The sequence below is a fragment of the Mycteria americana genome, chromosome 22, assembly GCF_035582795.1.
Source record: "Mycteria americana isolate JAX WOST 10 ecotype Jacksonville Zoo and Gardens chromosome 22, USCA_MyAme_1.0, whole genome shotgun sequence".
NCBI lineage: Eukaryota > Metazoa > Chordata > Aves > Ciconiiformes > Ciconiidae > Mycteria > Mycteria americana.
In genome coordinates this window covers 4140328-4167912 of record NC_134386.1, presented here as the reverse complement: position 1 = coordinate 4167912, position 27585 = coordinate 4140328, and the positions used below count along the sequence as shown (strand labels likewise).

Below are 27585 nucleotides of genomic sequence, written 5' to 3'. Positions count from 1 at the left end.
AAATTCCTGTGGGGAAAACCGATTCTGATGGTGTTTAATGGTTATTTCAGCAATCTGGGACTCTTTTTTACAAAATTATACAACTGTAAGATTATTGGAGAATATATTGAAAAAAAAAAAGACTCTTTGCTACCATTACAAGGCAAATAATCTTGGGCTTAAAGTACCACATAATTCCAAGACATCATAGCCATTTCTACTGTTTCAAAGGATTCATTGCAAGTAAAACCAAGTGTCTGATCTTCTCTGAAGATCTTAAGAACTTTGGAGTTAAGAGAATTATGATACTTTCTCTCTACAGACAAGTTGCTATGGATCCCATCTCTCTTGGTGGACTTTGCCCTGAACATCTTAGCACACACGTGTGCACGCACTGGTTTGGCTTTTGCAGCATCTGGGATTTGCTAATGACTGAAATTCTTTGGTTTGGCATAACATCAAAATTTTCTTCATTTAATTTCATGTCTGCTGTTTGAAAGATTCCTAAATGATGCTGTGACATATCTTATTGATGTCTTTTAACAGTCTGCTAAGTTTCCCCCTGAAGTTGGTAACAGCAGGACAGAAACAAGAGATAGGATTAAAAATATTAAAGCTTTGCTGAAAAACTGCTTGCCTGGAATTATTCTCCTTTGCTTTGCTGCCCCATATTTTTTTCTTGCTGGATAACTTCTCTGGGGTTAAATATTCTGTTGAAGTGGTCGGTATGTCTGTGTAGACACATGGAGAAAGACAGTCTTTGTCTTTTTGTAGGGTCCCTGTGGGATTCTCCCACTGGCTGGCAGCATGAATATTGCTTCAGAAAGTCCGGACTGCACAGAGCCCGGGATATGGGCTGTTAAAACAGCATCTCTTGGCAACCCAGGCTGCATTGCATAACTAGATTAGATTTCCTTTTTAATCCCGCTTTGGATAGTCGCGGGCCTAAAAGTGATGTAGAAATGAGATTTTTATAGGTGCTAAAATACGGGCACCCGAAGTGCGGAGGTACAACAACACGTCCTACTTATGTCTGAAAGACTAAAAGCATGGGAGTTCAGAATGAAAAGAGGGGATAGGAAAGAAGTGGGAAGCTCCTCTTGCATAGCCTTGTTACTTCAGGTTCATTTCTTATAAATGACACTGCGTAAACACCTTCAAAACCTTTGATGGGACGAGAGGAAATGGCCTCAAGTTGCGCCAGGGGAGGTTTAGACTGGATATTAGGAAATTTTTCTTCACTGAAAGGGTTATCAAGCATTGGAACAGGCTGCCCAGGGCAGTGGTGGAGTCGCCATCCCTGGAGGTATTTAAAGGACGTTTGGATGAGGTGCTTAGGGACATGGTGTAGTGGTGGGCTTGGCAGTGTTAGGTTTATGGTTGGACTTGATCTTAAAGGTCTTTTCCAACCTATACGATTCTGTGATTCTGTGAAAAGAAAACAGGGCAGGCCAAGTACCATAAATTTAAACACGCGTGTGTATTGGTTTAATTGGCTTTGGAAGTCATTGGCTTGCTTGATGCATTTAGAGGCAAATTCCTTTTCAAGAGAAAACTACCTAGCAAGGTGCAGGAGCACCTTTTCCTTCTGGCTGGTTCTGTTTTGTGGGGTTTTTGCTGCTTTTAAGCAGTATGTCAGCTAAGGTAGTTCATATCCCAGGGTAAATCATTGTGGTAGTAACTATGGACAAGAACACAAGATTTGGCTTAACTGTTTATCATCGAATGCTCACATGTTATCTCCTATAAGTTTATGGCACCAGAAAATTATGTTTTCTAGCTAATAGATTTGTATGGGTTTTTTCCCCAGACCAGTTAACCCCATTATCTCTGTACTTGAATGATGGGAGAGGGAAACCAGATGTAGTTTCATGGTTGACTTAAGCCTATCTGCAAAATGTGCCATTGCCCAAAGAGTTAATCCTGCGCTGTCTGCCAATTCCACGTCCTTGCACCAGCGCTACACATTGTGTAGCCGTTTGATAAACCAGATTAGTAGACTAATCCCACTGAAAATTAACCCTCTAGAAAATATGTATATTAATTTTGAGCCACAAATTCATTAGTGTGGAGGCAAAGAGGGGCTGGGAGTGGGGCAGAAAGCTGCCTTTCTTTTAGTGGTATTCCACATTTTAAAGTAATCATGAAACCACAGCTTTGCTAAAACAGACTGTACTTCTCTTTTTTCAAATGCAGTTGATTTATATACAAACAGTCTATTCTTGGGGACCAAAGCATGGCAGCACTTACACCTTGTGGCTTTTTTCTTTTTTTTCTTCAGGTTTTTTTTAAAGGTTGTCCCTGTATATCTTTCAAAATGGCACAAAAATGTTCTTTTTTATAGCAGGCTTACAAACAGCCATCACTGCCGTGTAATGCATCCCTTCACTCACCCTACGACTTACAACTGGAAGCAGTTCTCCCAACATGTATTGATCTCATCTTGCACTTCGATGCATAATATTTCTTCAGAAACAGTAAAAAGCACTTTTTTTGGTAAATACTTTCTCTTGGAAAAAAGAAAAAACACTGGAGACTCTTGTGTACCTTAAAATGCCGAAGTGGGATGTTGGATTTGGTAGAGCACTTCTGGGTCTTAGTAAATCACTGGGATTCATGGGTTACGGTATATGGGATACGAGTTGTTTTAAAAGCCTAGTTGTGGGAGCAGTGAGAGCACGTCTTTCACATCGGCTCAGTGCGAGCACGTACGGTGAGCAATACTGAGTTACTGCACAGAGTATAAAAGTTGTTAGGCAATTTTATGGTATTAAGTCAGAAGCAGCTGTGAAGGGCAGTGCTGTTTGCCCGGGCAGCGAGCATTGCAAAACAGACTTGGAAGAGAAGGGAGAACTGTGCTGCAAAAGGGTCGGAGCAAATTATCCCTCTTGCAGTAGCAGGAGAACTTAAAGTTCTCTGGGTCACACATAACTTCCGGACAACAAATTGCTCACAGCTTGGCTGCGAGGTAAAGTACTACTCAGAAATTAGAAGACAATTAAGCAAAATGTGAGCATAGTCTCTATGCACTAATACCGTGTTTGAGGGGGAAAAAACTTAAGGAAATTCAGGGACCAGAGCTGCTGGTCCTTTTCTCCCGCTATCCCACATTAACAGCTCTCAGATATATTCAAATTAGTGCCACCACGCTTCAGAGCCAGCCCCCCTTGACAGTCAGCGGGGGCAGCTCGGGCGCCCAGTCCATTCCACCTTCAAACTGCATCCAGTCTTTTCAGAGCTAAAAATGCAGTTCAGCTCCTGAAATTGGTTTCGCGCACCGTTCGCAGACTGTCTTTATAAATGCAGAGAGGAGCCCAGCCTGGCTCCGTATTGTCTTTTTTGTCTTTTGATATAGAAAAGGTATTTTTGATCTCCATAGAGAATCTTTTAAAGTTCTTCTTACTGAGTTAGCATTTCTCTTGCACTTTTGTTCTCGCGGGTTGGTGGATCTAAATATTCTTTCAGCATTTTTTAGTTATGTCTCTCTGGAATTCCAAGGTTTTTTTACAATCTCGAGATTTTTTTATATTTTCTAGATTATACTATTTCTGCCATTTTACTTATAAAGTCCTTATCAGTTCAAAAAGAGAAGTGGTTCCCTTGATACATTGCTCTTATCTTTGGAGAGAATGCTTGTTGCCACAGCGCAGCCTGAGAAATTTAGATTTTCACCAGCTAAATTGCATAAAACCGGCTGGAATGAAACAGTTGTATAGCTTTCATCTTGGAAACTGAAACGCATCCCACTCCAGCTAGATGCAAGGAACAGTGGCCCTTCGTGGGTGTTGGCCTCGGTTTCTCATAGTCTCTTGGAGATGGAGAAGATTTACCTGGATTTACTGAAGATTTTGAACGTCATGCATTTAGTAGCTTGTAATTTTACCAAAGTTATGCTGCTTGAATGCAGAGTTTTAAGGTCAGATGGCTGAATTTTCTGAAAAGCTTTAGTATAACTGTTCAGCCGCGTTGGGCATGAACATAAGGGGAAAATGCAATGTTTTGCTGAGGTAAATTCCTGTACTCACCGGCACCTCCAGCGTTGCCACTTGGGCGCAGCCGGATTTCCTTGGTGTTAACGCTGCTTTTATTAAACCCCTCTTGAGGTTCTAAATTGGAATAAATTCTTGTAATCTTACTGACTTCAGTGATCCGAGAGAACTTCATTTACATGATGATCATATTATTGGGGAAAGAGTTGTGAAAATCGAGTTTAGTCGTGGTAGCCTTATACTGACACTTATTTAAAAAGTCACTCTGTTTTGGTGAACTCCATCCCTAACTATGTGAAATGTAAAGTATTATCAGATTAGAACCACAGTCAGTCACATTAACATTTCAAGATTTTAAAGCAGTATTTTAAATTGTTTGCGCACAGGGAAGTGATTATATTTTCTGTTAACCTCAATGTTATAACTGAAATCCATTAATACACTTTTTTCTTTTGTTCAACCAATGCTGAGTTATACTGTATTAATTTAATGGGGGGAGACACCCATAAAAAAACCAAATTAAAAATTCTCTTTAGTTCTAATTCAGGAAATTCCCTTCCTACATCGTCAAGATAAGGGAGTGCTGGGAGGTATGTGTTACCTCTCCTGAACACGGCCTCGGCAGTACAAAGAAACGTTGCTTCGTTCTTCCAGTATTAACAGCAATTTTTCTTGCTGTGTGGCATTCAGAAAGTGCAACCCAGTAATCACCAGTTCTAACTGAAACCCCAAATCTTGAAGCTTTAAAAAAAAAAAAGGGGGGGCAGGAAATGGAAAGGAACAAAGAAGTGGAGTCAAGGTAGGAAGCGTCTGTGTTAGGGATGATGATACGGAAAAATCTCTGTATTTCCCCAACGCGCACAAAGCCGTGCGTACGCCAGCCGTAACGCTGGCCTGAAACAGTCGTTGCCAAAGGCCCTCGTGATGGCAATGGCAAAGGGTACAAAGCTAATCTGGAAATCCTCCGTGGCTGTGGCACTGATAGCAACAGCAAATTACCAAAAAAGCAATTAAAATTCCCTTTTTTGTTGCATTTACCTGTTCGCCAGTGATTTGGGTGACAGTTTCAGGAAGACAGTCAGAGTCGGTGGCAAAATTCATTCCAAAAAACCCCAAAAGTAAAAAAAAAAAAAAAAAAAAAAAGTGGTCTTTACTGCGGTGTGGTGCAGAACTTTTTACCTGTTGGGAGAGATGGTGTGTGCTCCGAAATGAGAGAGGGCTGCAGGTTTTGAGAGGATATGATCCAAGAAAAAACCCTATAAAAATAATCCCAGGTCTTCCAACAGTTCTTTAAAACTCACTTTTACAGTTCAGCCCCATATGAATCCACTTGCTTTGCTGGTTTATTGTTCCCAGAAACTGAAAGCTTCAACTGCATTTTCTTCCTACCCTATCCCAGGCAAATAGGCACAATAATTCATTTTATATACTTCAACATTTTTCATAGTAATCATCAGAAGACGCTTGGCATTGGTGTTGGGCATTCAGGTTTTTGAATGAACACAAATTTCGTTGGAAAGTTTGCATTTCGTGTACACAATGAACGTCTCATTCTATTTCCGTTACCCGTGAAATGAAACATGAAATCTTGTGTTATTTAGACCACATGCATGGTTTATAAGGTCTGTTTAAATGTTAATAGAGAATTAAAATGCCCTTATATAATACCAGGGCCTCTCTTTTTCCTCTTGGAGAATATAAAAAAGCAGCAAATTTATTATTAGTTATTAACTTTAAATTCTTTATCCATTAGAAAAGTATATCTTTGCAGGTGAGGGCAGGGTTTGCATAAATGCCTATAAATTACGTCTTTTTGAGAACCCAGTGAGCAGTGGTTGTCTCGGGGAGCGTCCTGTATCCCGCTGTCTGGCCCTTGGTCCTCTAAGGGTGTTTCTGGCAGAGATCTGAGTGTCTGGCAGACCTGCCTACCTCTGCCTGCACCGCACAAGGCAAAAGCACAAGCTTATGGTACAAGAAAGGTTATAAAATGTGGCTTGAAAAGTGCGACTTCCAGAAAAGCAAATGTGTCTCTCACCTAAGGTCAGAAAAATATGAGGTCAAGCAGCGGTCTTTGAGCAAGTGATGAAAGTGATTGGAAGAAACCAGTCACAAAAATGTGGGTTTTTTTTTCATGTTGAAATGTGTTCATATTTCCCTCTGTCCCATGGTTTCCCTGGAGGAGTCCGGGAAAGGTCACAGAAACCGGGCGAGAGCGGTGATCCGGTCTGGAGTGACCAACGGGAGGGATGTGAAACCCCAGTAAGACCCATTGAAGACCACAGGGGAGGAAGCAGAGCAGAAGCTTTTTAAGAACACCTTTAACTCTGCCCGAGGGAAAGAGAATTGATACAAAAATAGCACAGAGAGAAATAACGTTAAGCAAAATGCACTGCAACAGGGGGAAAGCAAGTTCTAATGAGATCTGCCGTAGAGCGCATGCTTTCCCGCAAGCCCTGCAGTGGTAGCTGCGTCGCAGTGTAACAAAAACTTCCACCTTTCTTCTTTTTTTACTTTCATTATGGGGTACGGTTAAACTCTGAAGTAGATGCAACTCTTCATATGAATTATTCCAAGGAGAGAGGTGAAATGAAGATGCTTCGGATAAACCCCAAAACTTAATATTGTCCTGTTTGTGTTTGACTGTTTCTTGATAACTTAGACTAGATATCCAGCCAAAAGTTATGTCATTAAATCTGAAGCATATTTATTAATACAGCTATAAAGAATCTGAATTTGGGGTACACAGAGAGTATCTTACCTTGAGTAACGCAATCTGATCCGTGCATCAGGGATGCCAAGCTGAATCCATTGACTCAGATGAGAGCATCTCCCCCAGAAGACCTTGTCTGCAAAGTTCACCCCCTCCCTGGGCTGCCCAATATCAATTCCATGTCAGGTTGTTTTGTGATTGTTGTTCAAACAGTACATTTGAAACTGAATTATCTTCCACTATTTGTTTGCCATTTCCTTGGGAGAACTGCATCTGCGGTATACAAATATCGTTTTTGAGGAGGTACTTTTTCTCTCCCTTGTGTTTTACCTGCAGTCACTGTGTCTTATTACGTGGGGTAAGGTTCAGAATTGAGGGGAGGCTTTCAACGGTTTAATATTATATTTTCTAAGACAAATTGATCTTGCATAATTTTTGAAGTACTGAAGCATATTCTCAGAAAAAATTACTTCTCGTTCCTCTGGCCTTAGATCTCTTTAATTATTCCTCAGTTCTAAATCAGGAAGATAAATCTCAGTTCATCAGCCTGAGAAATGGCAGGATAGTTGTACTGACAATTGCAAAAATAATCCATGGCAAATGTGAAATGGATCTGGCAGCTCACGCTCGCTGCAGTTCGTCATGTACGAGTCTCCTCGGTTATGGCTGTAGATGATGACGATGGTGAAGGTGGGAAGAGAGCCTGGCTTTGGGCTGCTGAGGAATAACTCCTCGCTTCTTGTAGGACCAACAGTAAATGAGGCCACTGGCCATCGCCGTGCTCTTCTCTGGCAGCGCACAAAGTCCACCCCGTCAAAACATCTGGGATTGCAGCTGGCTTCTCGTTTCACAGACAGGACAGAGGTTGAACTGCAAACTCTTTAAATAAAAGAAAAATAAAAAATGCCAGCAGGATTGCAGTTCTCCCCAGGAAATGAAACAATTCTTCTTCCGGGAGGCTGCATGTGTATTGTAGGGACTCGAAAAATACTCAGTTGTTGTTTGCTTCAGAAACTGCTTTCTGCCTGTTGTGCAGTAATGAGTGCCATCGAGCAGCCGTTGGAACAGCCGGCTCGTCGTGCCTTTGCCGTTTGCTGTTTTGGAGCAAGCAGGGTTGACGGTCTTCTCTTGGTTTGTGATAAAGGACTGCCCGCCGTCTTTCTGTAGGCCTCAGTTACTGGGTGAATGTGAAGAACAGCCCTTAGGCTTCATTCCTGTCTTCTCACCAAAATCCACATCCTAGAAGATTAATGCAATTTTGAAAGATTGTTCAGCCCTTTGCATTAGAAAAGCTTTTTAATTACACAACTCAACAAGTGCTGGCAAAATTATCTTCCGCAGAAACCGTCATGAGTCCCAACGTTGCTAACCCTCCTGTTAGCTGCTAGCTGGTGTGGACACAGTCTAGAAACCGGTTTCTAAGGATGTCTCCAAAGTCTGGCTCTGCATTAACAGTTGTGGTGACCGGTTATCCATCATTTAGGCTCCAGAAATCTTGGCTTCATGTTGAAAACCTTTGTAAGTAGGAAAATCCTGCAGGCTGTAAGTAGGCGGTAAGGAGAAGATAGGACTGATGTGGATGAGGCACTCAGCTCTTTATCTGTTAACTGTGGCTTTTATGTAAGAGATTAAATATCACAGACCTCCATTCATCTGAAACTATTCGAAAAGTGGGTTTTGAGGACTTAAAAAGGAGAAAAAAAAAAAAGAAAGAAGACCAACAACAAAAACCCCTTAAAGGCAGCCTTCTTGGAAGAAAAAAGTAGAACTGCCAATATTGCAAAGTAAAAAATATACCCATGCTGGTTTTTAGCCTCTGTTCTGAGGAAAGCGATGTGTCGAGCAGGAGATGCCATGGGTGGTTAGGCCAGCTGGTAGAGTTTGAAAAACTGGGCTTGAAAACCTGGGCATGCTCTCCCAGCGAGCCTCTTCATCAAGTTTTTTTCCCCAAAGTTTTAAATAAACACAATTAGTACTGATTTAAGAAAACTACACGCTAGGTGTGGAGCTGCCGCTAGTTGATGCTTCTGAAACAATCAAACAAGTCGCGTGTGTTTGGTGAGTCAAATATGGATTGGGCGGCCCAGGTTGTGTATGGCAGATGATCTGTGCCTCTTAAGAATAATAATTTGGCATTTAAAATCCTGTGCAGTTAACAGGGGGCTCTGTACTGCCCTGGAGTATTGCAGGCCTTGCTTCCTGGGCATGCTGCATGTTTCTAGTGCAGTATTTTCTCGGTGTGCACAAGATTGGCTTGTAGGAGGGTGTTTTCCTGGAGGCTGAAATAAAAAAAAAAATTGCTAATAATCATATTGTAAAACTAATTCTCTATTCAAGGACTAATGTGAATTTAAAAAAACAAACAAACAAACTTTTTTAATGAGTAATTGGGGAGGAAATAATTTTTGGTTTTAACTGTTGTTATATAAATTGGAAAAACAAGCTTTTATCAGTTTGTTGCTACATTGAATGATCTTGTATAAAGAAGTGAAAATATCAACAAGATTAATGTTTCTGGTCATCCTTGATGGCTCTGTATGTGCTTCATAGAATGAAAATGGGACTGGAGCAGGACTGAATATAGAATTTAGAGGGAGGAAATGTCCTTCAGCAGCTGATAGATATATATACAGAGAGAGAGAGATACAAACACACACTCATATATATATATATATTTTTATATATACATATATATATGGTGATGGAGCGTACGCACAGTCGTGCTCTGCTGTGGGTGCTCGGTTCTCCTTGCAGCAAGTCCAATATGGGGACTTCTGTTTTCTTTCCTTTTTTTCCAGAGAAGCAGGAGCAGCTTCAACAGGGTAACTTGAACTGAATTCATGAGGATATTTAACAGAATTCAGTAAAAAAAAAAAGTGTGATGTCTTCATGAAGAAACAGTAGTTCTTTCAGCCAGCAAGTTTGTTTATTGTATGCGACGAAGCCTTGGCGCAGCAAAGCTGCTGAGCTCTGTGTGTAAGGCATTAATAACTCCCATTCAGGGGTAGAAGATATGCCTGGAAAGGATGATAATCCTTATCCTAATTTAATGGTCTGCATAAGCTTACTGCAGTGTCATTTACAAATAGAAAAGCATTCAGACTTTGGTTTCAAAAATTTATTTTTTTTTTTTAAAAAGAGGGTCTCCTTTGCCTGAATATTCCTTTTCTAAACTCTCCCAGGATCAATTAGGGCTGTTTCTGGTGTGGTTTTTCAGCATATCGTAAATGCACCAGCCAGTGCTAGGCAGTCCTGGCTGGCTGCTTTTTATCTTGTTGCCTGACAATCAACTGAAGTGAAAAGGGGTTTTTGTTTAACAAGAAAGGATTCTCTATTTAAGGTCCGACTTTTCACGAGAAAGTCAGCAGCCACGTGTGCGAGAGCATCGAATGTATCGGCGTACTCCAGCTGACGCTGGCACGGCCGGCAGGGCTGGTGGGATGAGGGCTGCCGGGGGAAGGACCGACCGCCTGACGTGGCGGCAGGCTCCTGGGCAGGCTTGTGGTTTGTGTCCCTGGACTGGATACCCCCGGGATGCTTGGGGTCCGCCTGCGGTTGCTGCAGCAGCATCTGCTTTTCCACTGCAGATCCTCTGGCTCAGTTACACTGCAGAAAGGGGACAGAAATTGCCCACGTTTTCACGCGAAAGGCACCTTTCACTGGCCTGTGCCACTGGAGCGCGAGTGAAACCTGAAGCTGAATGCTGGAGACGCCGTGCGCAAGCTGCAGTGGGTTTAGTGCTTACAGCAAATAACTCCCTCCGCGCTAAAGCCACGTCTTTCTAATTGCAGCATTTCAGCTCTAATCTGCTCCTTCACAGGGAACGTCTAATCAACTTTATAAGAGTAGAAGAGCATGAAGGACTTCTAAAAAGAGACTTTGATGGTTTTATCTCCTCTTTTTTTCTCGCTCCTGTTGTTTACCTTTTGTCCTCTCTCTCACTCTTTTTCTTAAAAGTTACATACGGAGTTCAGGCAATTTTAAGCATTAAAAATTGCTGCCAAATTTAAGCCCCTTCTCCCCACCCCTTGTTACAGTCTCTGAATCTTGCTTAGTTTTTGGCTGCAGTAAGATCTTGTAAAGATTTTTACATGGTCATTAGGCGTTGTATGAAAAAAAGGTTTCTCTTAGTTTTTAAATTTTCCACCTTTCAGCTGTGTTGAATTGTTCCACCTTGTGTTGTGTGGCAGGGAGGAAGGACGCAAAGTCCAGCGCCACGCGCTACTCTAGAGAGCTATATCAAAATATTTACCCGTTTCACAGCGAAGAATTAATGTCAGCTTCACAGGCAGTCTTTGAAGAAGTCATTTAATTAATTAGTTCAATTTAAAATAATAATCTTGTTATGGTAATTGACCAAAAACTAAAGCAAAAAAAGGAGCATCAGATACAGAGTACTGAGCAGCTAAATACTGAGCAGCGTGATTTCCATCGGTAAATGTTTACCGTGACATTTTGGAAGTGGTTATCAGAACAAGAACAGAGCTGGTGATCTGCAAAGACTGTTTTTTAAGTTTTCTGTATATAATTGGGAAGCTTATTTCATGCAGTGGAATTTTCATTCATTTGTTTTACAATATTCTGTAAATTACTTGACTGAGAAAGGTTCTGACATGGCAGAATAGTGGGTAAATTCAGATGCAAGTGATCCGAATTTGTTTTGTTTAAACCACATTTTCTCCAGTCATCACCAATCAAAAAAAATTGATTGATGCAACTTTGTGGCCAGTGTTAAGTCTAGTCATTCCCCTCTGATACGGTCCAGAGGCATTTCCCACCGAACCGTGCAGCACCCATCATGAAATTCGATTTTAAAAATATTTGTAATCATCAACATTTGTAATATTTGTAATCAAGTAGCTTGCTCATCTGGAGGTGTGCGCTTGGCTAGTGGTGGGGCGATCCATGTGCTTCAGTTGAAAAATGGAATAAAAAATAACTTGCGCTGTATTATCTGCCAGTTTCCGAGAGAGAGAGGTAAAGTTTCTAGCTGCGGTTTCTCTTCCAACCGCGCTTATTCATGTAATGATGGCACCTTCCGCAGAGACCAATAAATTATTCCTACTTAATCTAGCTTTACAAAGAAAACTGAATTCTCCCATGAGCAAGTAACATTGGAATGGGAGATAGTTCAGATACCTTTAGTTCAGATAACATTTTTCTCATTTATTTGTGTATTTTTGCTGGTCTGTTGAAAGTTTAATTTCTCTGCCACTAATTCTGGCTTTATGAACAGATAAATGTTAATATACAAACTAAGTAGCTCTAAAATAATTGAGAGGAGATTGTGGGCTTCAGCATAAGATGCAGAAGAGTTGTCTTTTATGTAGTAGGAAATGCCGCCGGCCTCTGTCAAGCCTTGCACACACGCGATTGAGTGAGTTTTGTGATTGGGAGAACTTAGGTCAGATCTAAGAGACTCGGCGTCTCCATTTTCCATGTGTCTTTTTTTATTTGTGAACATCAGCAGGAGACCAAACCAGAGGAAATACCGATGGGGCATGAGAAAAAGTAACCAAAACACTTCTTTACTCCTTGCTAGGGGAAATTAGACTTGGTTCGTCTTAGCTGTGTTGACTCAATGTAGTTACAACTCTGTGTATTTTGCTTAAAAAGGGAAAAATACGTTAACCAGAAACTAGACCTGAAAGCCAGGTGTGATGTAGTTGTTTGCTTTCTCATGGCAGCCACCAGCTCAGCCCACTTAGAAGATCTCGCTTACCTGGACGAGCAGAGACACACTCCCCTGCGGACCTCCCTCCGAATGCCGCGGCAGAGCATGGCCGGCGCCCGCACACAGCAGGACCTGCGAGGTAGGAGCGCGCTGGAGGCTTCGGGGCTGGCGTTTCACAGGGGTCTCTGGGGTGGGAGCTTGTACTGCAGCCGCTTCGTCCGCGTCCTCGTGAAAATGCTGGAGCAGGACTGTTTTATGTACAGGTATTAAGCGCTGCCTCTCCGTGAGGATGGGAACGAGTCTCCTTTATTTGCAGCATCCTTCTTGGTGGCATGGCCAAATTGGAGGGGAAAGAAAATAAATGAAGTAATGAACTAAGTCTGAGGGTAGCTGGCCAGATGCTGCCCTGCTGCTCCTAAAACAGTGCCGTGATCAGTGAAATGCCGTGATCAGTGAAGTGCCGTCGGTGTAACATTTTGGGGTTGCTTTTCTGGGCTGACTTAGATGTCCAGTTTGCTAGATGCACACTGTATGTAGCCATGGTGTAAAGATGCATCCCCCATCACAGTCCTGCAGACACTGATATTAAAGAGGTTCCTCCCCCAGCTTTCTGTAATTGTGCTGTTTGGAAGAGCGTGTGCTTTAACATGTTGGAGCCTCGAACTCTGTTTCAGATGGATTATAGAGAAATCGTATTATCGAATTGGCCCGAAGTCTGAGCAGCCTCCTTTTTCAGGAACCCAAGTACAAATCGGCAAATCGTACATTGAAAACAGCGTGCTGCTCTGCGCCCCGAGGCGGGGTGATGGCCATCTCCTCCACGCGTGTCTGGCTTGCTGAGAGCGCTGCCCTCCTTGAGCCCGGCAGCCAGGTCCGCAGCGATGGCACTGGCTGTGTGTGCCTATGGACAGCCCAGGTCTGAACCTGCACCCCCCGGCTCAGGAGCATTACCCTATACATCCACCCCTATATCACATAGGGATATTCCTGCAAAAGATCCCCGAATTGCTCTCCCTGATTGATCTCCTACCAGCCCTCTGTCAGTCTCTGAGCACTGCGTGGCTAATACTTTCAGAGTTTCTAAAAAATGAGAAATTTTGATGGGCTGCTGTCTTTTTCTTCTTTTTGCAAACAAAAGCAAAGGATTCGAGCCCCCGCTTCGCAGTTTGCAGCATACAGTAGGGAAGGAGCCAAGCGCAGTGTATGGGGCCACCATCCCGACGCGTCCCTCTTACGGACGCTCACAATGCTGGTATTCAGGCAGCCCTTTGACTTCTGAAAGGCCTTTTGAGAGGGGAAATTTTTGTGGTTCTTCCTGGCAAATTCCACAAAAAGGACCTTAGCAATGAGAAGAGGAGCCAGGGCTGGCATTTTAGTATTTTGTTTATTTCCAGGCAAATCCAGCTAGATTGACGCCATGTTCTTGGGGTTTCAGCCCACCCTACAGCTTCCATCCCCCTTTTAATCTGAGCGTGGTCTTTGGCTGCATCCTCAAGCCATCACCGTGACAGCCCTGCATCTGCAGCAGATCACCAGGTTAATGCTTCATCCCCATCACTTGTCATTGCGCAGATGAATAAATGGCCAAGAAAGCTCGTTTGGGATTTTTTCTGGTCGTTGGGGTGCCATGAGACTGGTTTGTTCTCCTCTGTACGTAGGGAGAGGGGATTCTGTTGGCGGTATGTTAAACTTCTCTTCTCTCTGGGGTGTTTTTGAGCAAGTGCCCACCATCCTCAGGTAAGGAAATCAGGAGCCGGAGGGTGGCAGGTTGGGTTTTCGCTCAGCACCACAAGCACGACCTCTTACAGCCTGGTTGGGATTTCTACCAAACACACGAGCCCCCAGCTGGAAGAAAAAATAGTGGTTTCATGTCACTTTGGATCGCAGTCTGTAATGAAATCATATTGGCTGGTGAGGCAGTTATAAAAATGTATTAGCAGGCAGTAAGTGAAGAAAGCAAAGTTTGACAGACAAAATTTCCATATGTTCGAACGGAGTAGGTTGCCAAGGCTTCGTAATTTGCAGTGATTGCATCCAAAACATTAAACTTTATTGTAGGAACAGAATCAAATTGTTTTCCAGACACACTTTTAAAAACCGTGTAGCACTATGTATTTTCTTTCTTCTTTTTGTTCTTTTTTTTCCTCTTTTTTTGTGAAGGTTGCATGAGAATAGCAGCAGAGTTTCAATTTTTGGAATTTGCTTCTGATCCTAGTTGAGGTGCCATGCTATTTTTAAAAAGAGAGGGAGAAGAGGAGGATGTGAAAAACCCAAACTACCACTATTTGGAAATATTTTCATTTCATTGAATATGTGAGGGTTTTTTTTTCCCCAAAAATACTACATGTTCCAGATATTACTGTGAAATTGCGTCGATCTGGGCTGTTACAATCACCAGCTCTTTGTTCCAACTGGAAATCCTAAACTTGGGTTTAACTTTAATATCTCTAGTCTTGGCACTGGGCTGAAATAGCAAAGCAATTCCTGGCCCTGTATCAGGGGGACGCGTTACAGCCCACTGATTTGTTCCCAGTGTTCAAGAATCCCAGTGCAGAGAAACTAAATGGGAGACCGTCCCTGCTATTTTTTGTTAAAGCGGTTATTTTAACCAGGGGAGCAATGGAGCAATCCCAACGGCTAAGAGCATGACAAGTATTCATACCAGCGGCAGGTTTTTAATAGAATGGTGAACGCAATTTTTGCTTTTACTATTTTCAGCCAGCGGGCTTTGAAGCTCTTCAGGGTTGCTGTAACCCAGAGTACGAGATGATGGCTGTGATGTACCGGGGAGCAGGAGCCAGATGGCAACCAAATTGTACGGTATTAAAACAGCCCGACTGTTGCCATCGTGATCTTTTTTCCTTCAAAAAGCAAATGCCAGCGCTGATGCAGGGTGTGAAGAACCGTGGTGTTTAGGTGAGGTTTGGACTGGAGGAGAGGATGGCTCAGACTCCACCAATATATTGTTTACCAATATAAGCAATATGGCAGTAGCATGTTTTCCTTAAACTGTCTTTTATAATTTTCTGGGGTTTTTTTTCTCATAGTATGTGTTCAATACTGTCACCTTTAGGGTAAGAGAGTTTCGTGCACGTCTTAAAAAACACTAAAAAAATAGTTTAGCCTTTTTAGGCACAAGGTCTGTGAAAAATAGGCACTGGTTTCATCCTGATGGATGTATATGTTTAAGATGACACTTGAAAGAAGTTGCAGTCTAAAGCAAGGAAAGGAAATAAACTCAGGCGTTTGGCTAATTTATGGGTTCTTATTTAACGAAGAGTACAGCAGATGCTGATTGATACTGTGTTATTCAGAACTGCATTCCACTGTAAGAAATACTAAAGCGCTTCTCACCTGGCCTTCCTCTCAACATGTTGGCAATATCCAGGCTATGCAGCGTAGCCGGGTAAGGGCTTTCTTTGGACAGCAAGCTGTGCCTTCCACCGGGGGATGCTAAAACGGAACAAAACGCATCTAGAACAAAATGTAAAACAACTAATGAGCTGTGGATGCTGATTGCCGACGTAGCTGAGAAAAAATGCCTGTTTGAAGAGAGGGGCGTCTGCGAAACCAATGATTTCTGAACAGGCATTTTAGAGTCTTTCAACAACTAAAATAACTAAAAATTCACTTTGTGTAGCAGAGGGTGACCTACGTGGTAAAGCAGGATGGGCCTTTCTCTGACTTTGCTCCTGCTTGTTTTCAGCCCAGTGGCTTTTTCTCAATCATGCACGTAATACAGCCAGCTTTGGTTTGATTTAATTGAAGTTTTCCACCACAAAAAAGAGCCAGGATGGGTATGGTAGGCAGTGTTTCAGCTTGGGATTTGAATTTATTGCTTGGGCTCTACAGAAGTTTGCACAGTATTTCATCAACTCTCATGAAAATTTTACGCTACCAGACCTCATTCTGTCCCACTCCACACACTAATTTCCAGGAAAAGTATGGGTTTAATTTATGTTAAGATATTATCAGAAGTTGTGGGTATTTCTGTGGTACTCTGGCTTAAGTTCTATAAAATGCTTCATTAAAAAAGGATATAAAACCCAGCAAGTGTTTGACAAATTTTCAAGGATGGGAAGGCAGCTTATTCACATACTTTGATTTTCACAAGTACTAAAGTCAAGCGGCTAACAGGGTTCATCCAAAACGCGTGTGCACACCCTCACCCGATAACTTCTGAACCTCCTTATCCTCTTTTTCAGAGCCCTTTCCATTAGCTTATCCTTTAATTAATTTCTGCCCCAAATGTTGGCGCTCCGGTGCAGCCTTCCTTCTCTCTGGTTCTCCTTTCCTTGTGATGTGGGGTATTTTTTCAACTCTTTGAAAAGAGTTGGAAAAATTCCCCCGGGGCTCTGGGGTCTCCCCTGGGCTTGTGCCTTGCCTGCCTGTGCCGGGGGACCGCTGGCTGCTGAGGGCTGTCACATAAATAGGAACGGGAGGATTTTGGCGTGGTTCAGCAGACAGTTTCGGGAATTAATGAGGATCTGGCACATGGCTTGCAATTAGTCAGTGGCAGTCTTAAATAAATGGCAGTCATAAACGTTTTCGACAGGACAGCTAGGAAAATGTTGATGCTGCATTTGCCTTCCAAAGATGGTGTGGTGAAATAAAATGTCTTCTGCTGGCACATGGAGGTGATTTTGGTGGCTGGTGGAACAGAAAGCGTGTTCCCGGCACTCATGTCCAAAGCAGTGTGGCAGTGAGTGTTTTCTTAACGGCGAGGTGCTTACCTGTGTCCCCTGCCCTCCGGGAGCCCTGCGATGACGAAGCCTGAAGCTGTGAAATGGCTTGCCAGGAGAGGAGGTTTGCTCCGCTGTGGGCAGTGACTGGTGGCATTGGAAGGTCTGGAGGGGCAGGAAGGTTGGATATAGGTAGATAACTGGGTACGTCTCTTCTCGGGGTTTTGTTCAGCCTTTTTTAGGACAGGATATGCTATGCCCAGGTGACAGCCAAGATGCGTATATTCTTGTCTACTCGGATAAAGACCAGACTTCAGGATATCCTTTGTCTGTTTGGGGTGTTGTGGTCAAAGGCGTAGGCGTCACGCAGCCTCAAAGCCATTGCACCTCTGAAAAGAAACAAAGATTTGAGTCCCGGTCTCCACCGTGTAAAGCAGGGAGCTTATTGGATCCCTTTTATATTTAATCAGTCTTGTCTCTGCATTAGCCCCCGAGACCATTTGGTACCTGTTAGACTTCTGGCTTTCAGAAGAGCGTTATTGTACATTTTCACTCACTAACATGACATATCACGTATATGCACGCACGCACAAGTAAAATAAAGCTGTAGCTTATCAAGCACAAATCTTAGTTTGATGTTTTCCAAATGGAGTCTTTGTATTTTTTTTTTTAAATTTAATTTTCTATATATAGTATTGGTGGCATAATGCAAGCAACAAATTTCCCTCGTCAAATGCACTGCTGGAATGCTTGATTTGCATCAGTCGGACCACTACAGCTGGTTCTCTCTGCCACGTCCATGTGCTATTGCTTGTGCAATATGCCATCCTCTGGTGGGAAGCCCATCAGCGCTGGTGCTGCCGCAGCCAGGAGCTGTGGTGGGGACATGGGGACGCGTGGCCCCCGGGCTGCCTCGGCCCCGCCGGCTGCAGCAGCCCCGCTGCCTCGGCCCCTCCCTCTGCCAGCGATTTTGCTTCTCCAGCGTCTTCCCGTGCCAGCACATCCCGCAGCGCTCGCGTGACAGACCCCAGCAAGGGGAATCAAACGAGCTGCTTGTGAGCTCATGCAATTCAAAAGCCATCTCCACCCTAGGATAAATTTAAAACACATTCATCGTTTTCAAGTGGGAATACAAATTCAGCTCCTGTCTGCAGCATTTTCTGTATCAGTTAGGAAAAAAAAAAAAAAAAAAGGGAAATTCAAAATACCCAACATTTTTAAATACGAGCTGTTTTCCTTAGGCTTATATGATGTTACTTTACAGCCCAGCCGCTTTATCAGCTCTGTTTCAATGGATCAGCTCCCTGGTCAGGTCTGTGAAGATTTCAAGGTGGTTTGAGCCGTGGGCATCAGCTCAGCAGGTCCCAGGAGGGTCCCGGTGCAGTGCCGGAGTCGGGGCACGGGGACGGGGTGGTGCTGGGGCAGAGGCGGCCGAGCCTCTGAGTCGGGGGAGCAGCTCTGCTGCTGCTGGACTGGTTCGGAGGGAGGTTTTGGGGGCTGGGAGGGAGCGGGCACCAGCGTGGTTTGTAGCTTCCTGAGGGGTGCGTTGCACAGCCTGGGAGTGGAGCTCACCCCGAAGCGCAGAGCTTGACGCAGCACGCTGGTCTGTTCAAAAACCACGCGTTTATAGTTACAGTAAGATCTTCAGGGTGGTAGCGCATCTATAACTTCTTCCCATGTAGATAAAGCATCCCGCTCTTGTAATTTGATAAACTATTTTCAATGAGTTTAGTACAAAGTCTGGTGCAGTAGCATTATCTGTACCCCTGAGGGCCTTCGGGCCAGACCGGGGGTCTGCATGGGAATTAAACCACTGCCCGCACGTCCACAGCGGAGGGGGAGCGGGTGAAGAAGTGACAGACGTCAGCAGTTGCTGAATGATGTTTGCGCTTTTTAAGTGTCTGAGGGCTTTTAAAACTCCAAAGAAACAAAACGGTCTCCAACTGGAAGCAGCTAATGTAAATGATGGGAGTGTGATCGTGCCAAGAGATAACACTGAGCAAACTGATAGGTTTTTTACTTAAATCCTTCTGCAGCCTTCCTCGGGGAACTCCTCATCTGCGGCTTCATGGGCTTTCTTTTAAAATATGCTATGAAGACATCTAGATTTTATATGGTTGTTTTTGTTTGCGGCGTGCCGTACGATCTCAAAACAAATTGAATTCAATTTCTGTGATCCGCAGCTTGCCACATCAGCTGAAATACATGTGTTGAATGTCAAGTACGATACACGTATTGGAAGGTGTGTTCAGAGCTGCCGTACCAGGTCCAGGTCTGAGATCCTGTCCCACGGATGTAGCTCCATCTACGTCACTTAGCCCTGAATTCAGGGAATTATGTTCTAAAATTCGAAGTTTGCAGCTAAAACACGCGGTGTGACTAACCTCCCCCTGAGTGGGAATCACCTGCTGTCTTTCTGGCCACCTTCTGAAAGTTTTTAATTAAGAAAGCATTTTGGTGGTAAAGTCAGAAGATCCAGCAACTGTCTCTGCCAGCAAGAAGTGCTTCCATCACTTTTTAAAAAATTTTTTTATGGATTTATGCATATTATCTCCCAATTACAGATCTCACAGGCAGAATGCACCATATGAGTTGATCTTTCTAATAGCATCTCTGCACTGGATCTGTGCATCGTTGTTACTCTTTTTAGGTGTGCGTTCCCTAGATAGCTTGTGCCAAGTGGAAAGAATGGCAAATACCCTCTCCCTCCACCCCCAAATGTTCCTGAAAAAGTTTCAAGGCTGGTTTGGGCTTAGTTGTACGTTTTATTATAAACTAATGCATAAAAAAGTGGGAAAAGTAACGTGATCAATATCCATGTTTTTAGGTGTTAGCGTTGCACCAGCATACGTGATCTGTTGGGGAGGTATTTCTTGCACCCCTTGTTAACTTTATGTTGCTTGCAACACCTCTTTTCCTGGTGAAAAGAGAAAGTGTTTTAATTGCCATACAGGAAAATCCAATCAGCAATCTGGTTGCAGTTATATACTTTAGAAGAGTTGAAATAACTTTGCTTCAATTGACTTAATACTTCTAAGCGCTAAGACTGTTTTTGTGCTCATTGGATTGAACAGTGAACAGACATATTACTTATCTATGTATTGAACAGACATATAACACTGTGCCAGAGGGATAGCTGCCGTGGAAAGCGTACCGTTCTGCCTGTGGCAGGGCCTTCAATTATGGTGGCTTAAAGCAAGAAATTTCATTTCTCCAGCTACAGTTTCCCTAGCTATAAATGACTTCTTCCTGTAAAATTCTCTGAACTCCTTTGGTGGAAAATGCTATGAGTGAGCCAGATACTTTTAACAACAAACCTGTGGGTAATAAACAAGCTTGTATTTTTTTCACCTTTTGCAATGAAACCATTTCTAAGGAAGATTAAACAGCAGTTTCCGAACTATAGGTTTACTGTTAGCATTGATGCTTACGTTCTTTCCCTGTGTTTCTTCTTTATAGTACGCTTTGCACCTTATAGACCTCCCGACATCTCTCTGAAACCACTGCTCTTCGAGGTGCCCAGCATCACCACCGAGTCCGTCTTCGTTGGCCGGGACTGGGTGTTCCACGAGATAGATGCGCAGCTGCAGAGTTCAAACGCCAGCGTCAACCGAGGCGTGGTGATCGTTGGGAACATTGGGTTTGGAAAAACCGCCATCATCTCCAGACTGGTTGCGCTCAGCTGCCATGGCACACGTATGAGACAGATTGCGTCGGATAGCCCACATGCCTCTCCAAAACGTAAGTACAGCAGTACACAGATCTTCAACAGTCAGAGACCTTTTCCATCAACTTTTATAGTGGTTTTGGCTGAAAAGATCCCATTCTTCTTCAGGCCCAAGAAATCAGCTTAGTCTTTGTTGCCAAGCAAAGGAAGCACCTGTCACCAGTATTTATACTGCTCCTGTTCCAAATCTACTTTTCGAAGAGTCAAAATAGTCTGCCTCTTATTTCTCTGACTTAGAAATATCACAGATTTTCTCTGATTGGGAAGACTCCAATTTTAATTGCCAATACTCTATTATTACAAATCCACGCCGATGCATTCTCCTTCCCATACATTTTTTTTATCTCACTTTATCATGGTATAAGTGTTTAGGGTGGGTGGCGAGCCCATGTAGGCTCAGCACCCAGCATTGCTCTACCTCTTGTGGTCCCATCCAGTTCACATCACTCTGTGCTGACATGTGTGCAGGTGGGGATGACAACATTTTAAAATCATTCAGCTCTCAGTAAGTGAATAAGACAGGACTAAAAATCCTGGGTTATATACCTAAAGGTATCTTTAAGGATCTAGGTCACTGTATCTCAGTGAAACTGGAGTTAAATCTGTTTACTGGAATCCAGTACTCTTAGCCATATTGAAATATCTGAAATGTCACCAAATGTTGGCATGTTGAATAGTGTCACTTGTCAGAGCTAAATGAACAATGCGTAGTGAAAGGCAGGGCTTGTTTCTATATTTTAACTGCAGCTCTGCAGTGCACCAACTGTATGTCTCCCCAGTCTGCTTAGAGGGATTGTGCAGATTAAAGAGACTACTGTACTTAACTGTTTCTGGACCAAAAGCTTGGATATTTCAAATGAGAAAGTGCCCTGCATCTTTCATGCCCAAAGGACAAAGATCCTTGGTCACGCCTAACACGCTGTAGTGCAGTTCATGCTCTGGTTTGTCCATGAAGTTGAAAGCTGAATGATTCCTTGGTGTTAGTTATTGGGATGGAGACCTTCAGAATCAATCAACCAATTTGACTTTATTTTCTAAAGAGATCACAAGTCCTAGTCTAGCTATAGAGGATAATAATTATTCTGCAGATTTCTTTTGCTTAGTAAAAACCTATGTTTAATAATAAATGCTGATCAGGTGACTTGACTATACTACAGCAGTGGTGCTATCGGCATTAGTAAACTGGCATAAATACAGCCTCAGACTCTTAATTCCTGTCTCTGACAAATAATACAGGTGAAGGTGGTGTTGCATGCTCAGAATCAAGAATGTGCATCGTTGCTGATAGATTCAGGGTTTAATTATGTAGTCAGTAGTTGTCCTCCTTTGTTGTTTGCCATTAAATGGGTCATTGTTTGCATTATGATTTCAAGTCAAGCTCAAGGATGCATTGCAGCGATCCATTCAGGAAAATCCTCTGCTAGTACAGACTGCACTGAAGAGGACTGTTGCTTTTAAAACGTTCCTAAAATAAAGAAATCGGTAATTAGACATCGTGAAGTACTGCATGTCTTAGTGTCATGCAAAAATACTCTGTATGAGTACTTACAAGCGTAAAAATGAGTGGTTGCAAAATGTTATCCACAAAGCCCAGGTGAATGGACTGTTGTAGCAAGCTACTGGTAAAGCCAATTTCTGCTTTGCCAGGCAAAAGAACCAGCTAAAATGCAACAGAAGGCAGTGAAACTTGACAGAGATGATTCCCCTATAATTCATTATTTGCTTGCAAACCTTTTCCAGATCCTGGTGCTACTCCTGCTTCTCTCCCTCTGATCACATTAAGGGTCTTCAGATAGATGGATTAGCTATGGCTCTCCACTTACTTATGTTATAAAATAGGCACATAATTCAGCAAAATTGGCCATCTCCACTGAAGAAGGACTCGGAACCAAATTAACCAGCGATTGTTCATAACGAGGGAAGATCTATGGGCAGAACTGCAGAGCAGGAGAGCACTGCACTAAAATATACCAAACTTGAAGATAGAGCATACCTTCAAGAGTGCACAATTCACTCAAATTATTGTGATTATTTTAAAGTCAGTGAAATTGCACTGGAGAAGATGAATAAGATAATCTCAACGCTTTATCTTAGCGGTCCTTCTCACAAGTGCTGCTTCCAAAAGAAGTTTCTTGGGGAGCCTCTGGCCTGGCTGGACAGTGTCACAGTCTCTTGCTGCCTGAAATCTGAACCAGAGTATTTGTGGAAAGTATTTTAACCGCCGTGCATGACCGGCTAGAAAACAGCAGCTGCCTAGTCTGTAATAATAATGTCATCGTGCTTGTCCTGTAGCAATTCATAACGTCTTTCGTTGGGACAGATGTGGATGCAAACCGAGAGCTGCCCTTAACCCAGCCGCCTTCTGCTCACTCGTCAATCACCAGTGGGAGCTGCCCGGGGACTCCCGAAATGCGCCGGCGCCAGGAAGAGGCCATGCGGAGACTTGCTTCACAGGTATGGAAACATTCGTCTCGGGATTTTTTTGGTCCTTGGGAAAATGTCAATTTTAATGGAAGGTCTCCTGCCTTACATCACTTGGTGGGCTGGAAAATGTGTGCATTCAAATGCTTACTGGGAGAGTCTAGAGAAAAACTTCTGGAGCAAGTTTTATTACCCTAGGAAAGTTATTTCTGTAAAATGAAATTCCCATTACGTCAAATACACTCCCCTTCTACTCTGAGAGTTTATCTTTCCCAGCCATCGTACTTTATCCTTACAAATGTTATGGTATGACATAGTTACCTGAATAATTGTAATTTTTCTTCAACAGTGAAAACAAAATTGCCCAGTGTTTGACTGGTGTTTCATTTTGAAAAGAGCAGGTATCATACGGTGGGTAAAGGCGCAGACTGCGAGCATTACTGCTGTGTTGCACTCGGGCATTTTTTGGAGAAGTCTACAAAACAGGTCATAGCCTTTTGAGCGATACACAAATCGTTGGCTGTTATGGCGAGAGTGGATTGTATGTAACACTATCACTTACTGTAAGTGAGATTTACAGCTTGAATTTTATTGTATTACTGAGATTTAGCCCTACTTTGTGGTGGTGGGAAGATGCCATTATATTGCTTTGAAATCCGAGGAGCTTGCTCCTCCTACACCTTTTGAGAGGATGTGAGCAGTTAATGCTTTCCTGTTGCCTGCTCCCACTTTGGAGAGGAAAATATCAAGCAAAGTCTTTGTTCTAAATGACTGCCAGGACGTGTTTTGCTTGCCTTTTTGTGCCAGATACTGTCTTGTCCTATCTGCTGTCTGCTGCACCCAGATGGCAAGGCAGAGAGTGTGTGATATCTGTGTAAATAAATATTAAGATTTTATATTCTCCTCTTCCACATGGAATTCTTGAAAGGAAAGCAATGGCCAGCTCTGCTTTGTTCAGGACACGTTAGTCATCGTATTCCTTGCAAATCTTAAGCGTTACAGCCTACGAGAAAGGCCAGTAAAGTGTGCTATCTCTGCTTAAATACCTCATCTATCTCAGCTTTATTGCCCTGAGTGCTTAAGTAATCCTGCTGGGTACGTAATTGATAAATGGATAGGGCTTTAGCTTCGGTTTCCTCCTGAAGAAGGTAAGGGATATGACTCTTTCAGACACTGTGTCACATCCACTGCATAGATCATGCACTGAAGCTTTTTTTGGTCACTGCATCTCTGGTCACTGGAGAAAAGAGCAAGAAACAATTTTTATAGCCAAAAATAAATTAAAAATAGGTTATTATACCTTGGCTGTAGACCCCTTTATGGAAAGGGTTTTAAAGCCCTGCTCATCCCCTAGCCAAAATTTTTTTGCAAAACAAACAGTCAGAACATACAGTCAGAACATTTGCAGTCAGAACATACAAATGAGTTAGGAAGATGTACTACCTCTTGTGCTAGCAGCAGGATTACAGATATTTAGTATGATTGTTAATCTCCCAATAAATCTCAACTACTGTAGATGTAGGCAGATTCCAGAAATAACTGTCACCAGCTTCCAAATGTTAAGCCTTCATGAAAAGATCAATGCCAAGGCTGATGAGTTGACCTTAGAGTACTTGGAATCGCTACTTCTGCCCGAATAGCTGACACAGCACGCAAAACTTCTGAAAAGCTCCGTACTGTTTAGCAAACAGTTCCTGGGATGAGTCAGAGCAGCAGCGGCACAGCTTGATTCAGCATTCGGAGACCTTGGGTCTGTTCCCAGCTTTGCCGTTAGCCTTGTTGGGATCCTTGGAGACCAGCATCTCATCTGCCTGCCTCCGTTTCCCTGCCTATTAAAAGAAAAGTGATCTGTGCAGGTAGTGGTCCTTTGATATCTGATGCTGGAAGGAATACTTAACTAGGTGTTACTTGGTTTTCTCAATTCAGAAGAGCAGTTGTCTTCCAGGTAGTGCTGCACTGTGTGCCTGGATGAAGCCACGCATTGAAATAAAGCACGTGCTTAAATCCTGAATCAGAGCTTCATTTCCTACCACAAAGGGAAATTTTTCTGAAAGTATAGGAGTATTTTTGGTTTGTTTGATGGTTTTTGGTTTGGTTTGGGGGTTTTTGGGGGTTTTTTTTTTTGAGCTCCATGTTCCTGCTGGTGATTCTTGATCATAAACAACAACTCTGTTTTTATTGCATCAGAGCCTTTTCCAGAACTACTGTGCAGCATATTACAAACAGTAAGTTTGATGGATTATCAAGCCTCAGGAAGGGAAATAAAGGCAAATAAAATGGTTTAGGATGTTTGTCAAATTGATAGCTGGAAGTCGTGTGCCTAGTGCACTCTTAGTAACCTCCTGAGTGTACAACTCAGCATCACCGCTGATGAATACTTGCTGTCAACAGCAGATAAATTGATTTGCTTAGAAAGAACCATGCCGTATGATGTCCTTCTAGATAAAACAAACACTGACTGTTCTCCCCCAGCTGTGGTTTTGAAGTCTCTGAGTGACACTGGGAGAAAAAGGATTACTGACCTGGCAACAGAATTGAAAATCCATTAAAATAACAGTGTTGAGCTCTTTGTTCTGTGTGCGATCGCCTCATTCAGAGACTCGATCACACGCATCTAACTTGCCTTTGAGAGATCGTGAGAATTTGTTTTTCATAAGAGGCTTTGAAGATGCTGAACTCTTAAACAGAGCAAATACACTGAATGTCTTGGTAGACAATAGTGAAAATAGTTGGTTAAAATAATTCAGCTGCCTAATCTGAACGTCTGATGCCACATTCTCCAGCAGGCCTTCTGGGGACAGTTTGGGAAAACCCTTCACATAGGTAAGCTAAAGGCTCTCCAAAGTCTAATTTAAAAAAGAAAAGAAGAAAAAAAAAAGTGGAATGTCCTTTGATTCAGGAAGAAGGGAGAGAAGAGCAGCATATTCCTTTCTCTGTGGCTGCGGAATAAAAAAAGAATTGCTGATGGCCTACTTAAAACAGTCTTTGTTCAACTGGCTGAAGAAAAAAGAGCCCAAGGAAGTGAAGGAAAGACTGACCCATAGGTTAGTCTGGTTGGAAAAGTATTTCTTGGACATGTGTGGTTTATAGTTGCATTAAGACTAGAGTCAGAATTGAAGTAGGGAAGAAAGTGTTGACAGTGATGGACAACCACAATTGTCAGGAATATTTTAGGAGATATATATGAAACATATGTGAGGAGCTAGATAAAGCTCTGTGCAGATGTTCCACCTCTGCTTGCACTGAGCAGAGCGGGATGTTCTCAGGTTGTGCTGTGGTCATTGGGCTAGAGAAATGCAGATCATTATGAAAGCGAATTAATAATATACTAACAGGCTTAAGTAATGGTTGGCGCAGGCTCCAGAATGCTAGTGGGAAGCACGCCGTCCCTCTCACCCACTCCGTTCCTTCTGAAAATGTCACTTATCCCAAAACTCAGAAGTTGTGTGTTTATGGTGACAGAAATGAAAGGTGAACAGTTGCTTTTCCTCCTCTGGATTATTCAGGGTTGTACTTTTCTGCCTGTTTTTCATGCAGTAGGTTCTTGGGGGCAAGGGTTGCTTTTAGCTCTTGTTGTCAGAGATGAACAAGTCATTAATTTTAGAAATAAGTAACCGAAGACTGCTTAGCAGGAGCTCCACTCAGTCTTGCCATGCTGCAAAAGAGCATTCTTTTGTTGTATTCTTAGGGAGCAGTTTGAAGTCATCCATGATTTCTAGTTCAGTGCTCATCAGCAAACTAACAGAGAAGAAACATGCTTAGAAATGAGGCAATTTAGAAAACCAGTATCAGGTGTGAATTTTGTCCTCAAAAACTGTGCCAGGAAAAACTGTATCCAACTGGTTTAGGAGTTATCTGAAGTTATCCTCACCGTGGGTCCTAGGAGGGGAAAAACATTGAAAACAGGGCAAAATTTCCTTCCTCCCAGACACTGGTGGGCAACCGATGAGGTTTCTCACGTCTCGGTCCCTCTCTTTGGTCAGAAGCAGTGTCTTCTGCCATACGAGTACCCATCATGGTAGGAAGGGTGGGATACTTTTCAAGGTTTGCAGTAGTTTCTCCTGAAAGAATGAGAGAAAACAAGGAGCTTAAAATTGAGATTGCTCTGTTCATTTTGTCATTTCTCTTCCCAACAGCTCATCTTACTCAGATTTTAGAAGTGGAAGCAGGGTGGTTCTGCCTTGAGAGATTAGCAGGGAAAATACTGGAAGTACAAGAATGCCTGTATCTATCTTACCTGGAGCATCACCCCAGTCTGCTCTGACTGTTCTGTCCAGCTCCCAGTCATCATTTTGGATGTGTCGAGGGAGAATATTTCTAAAAGGGAAAGTTCAAAGTCGTGCTGTCACACCAGGGTCATGTTCAAGCTTGTGGCTGGCATTGTGTTGAGGACTGTTACTTAG

At 42.9% G+C, this 27585-nt stretch overlaps 1 protein-coding gene across 8 annotated transcripts in view; it reads left to right on the top strand.

The window, feature by feature from the left end:
* The window catches only part of TANC2 (tetratricopeptide repeat, ankyrin repeat and coiled-coil containing 2), a 256753-nt gene that overhangs the window by 165053 nt on the left and 64115 nt on the right, over positions 1-27585 (top strand). For all 8 annotated transcript variants that reach the window (XM_075522836.1, XM_075522834.1, XM_075522835.1 and 5 more), the window contains 3 exons: positions 12366-12491; positions 20494-20775; positions 23082-23215. In XM_075522836.1, coding sequence (XP_075378951.1) covers positions 12366-12491; positions 20494-20775; positions 23082-23215 — 542 coding nt within the window. The remainder of the gene's footprint in view (positions 1-12365; positions 12492-20493; positions 20776-23081; positions 23216-27585) is intronic.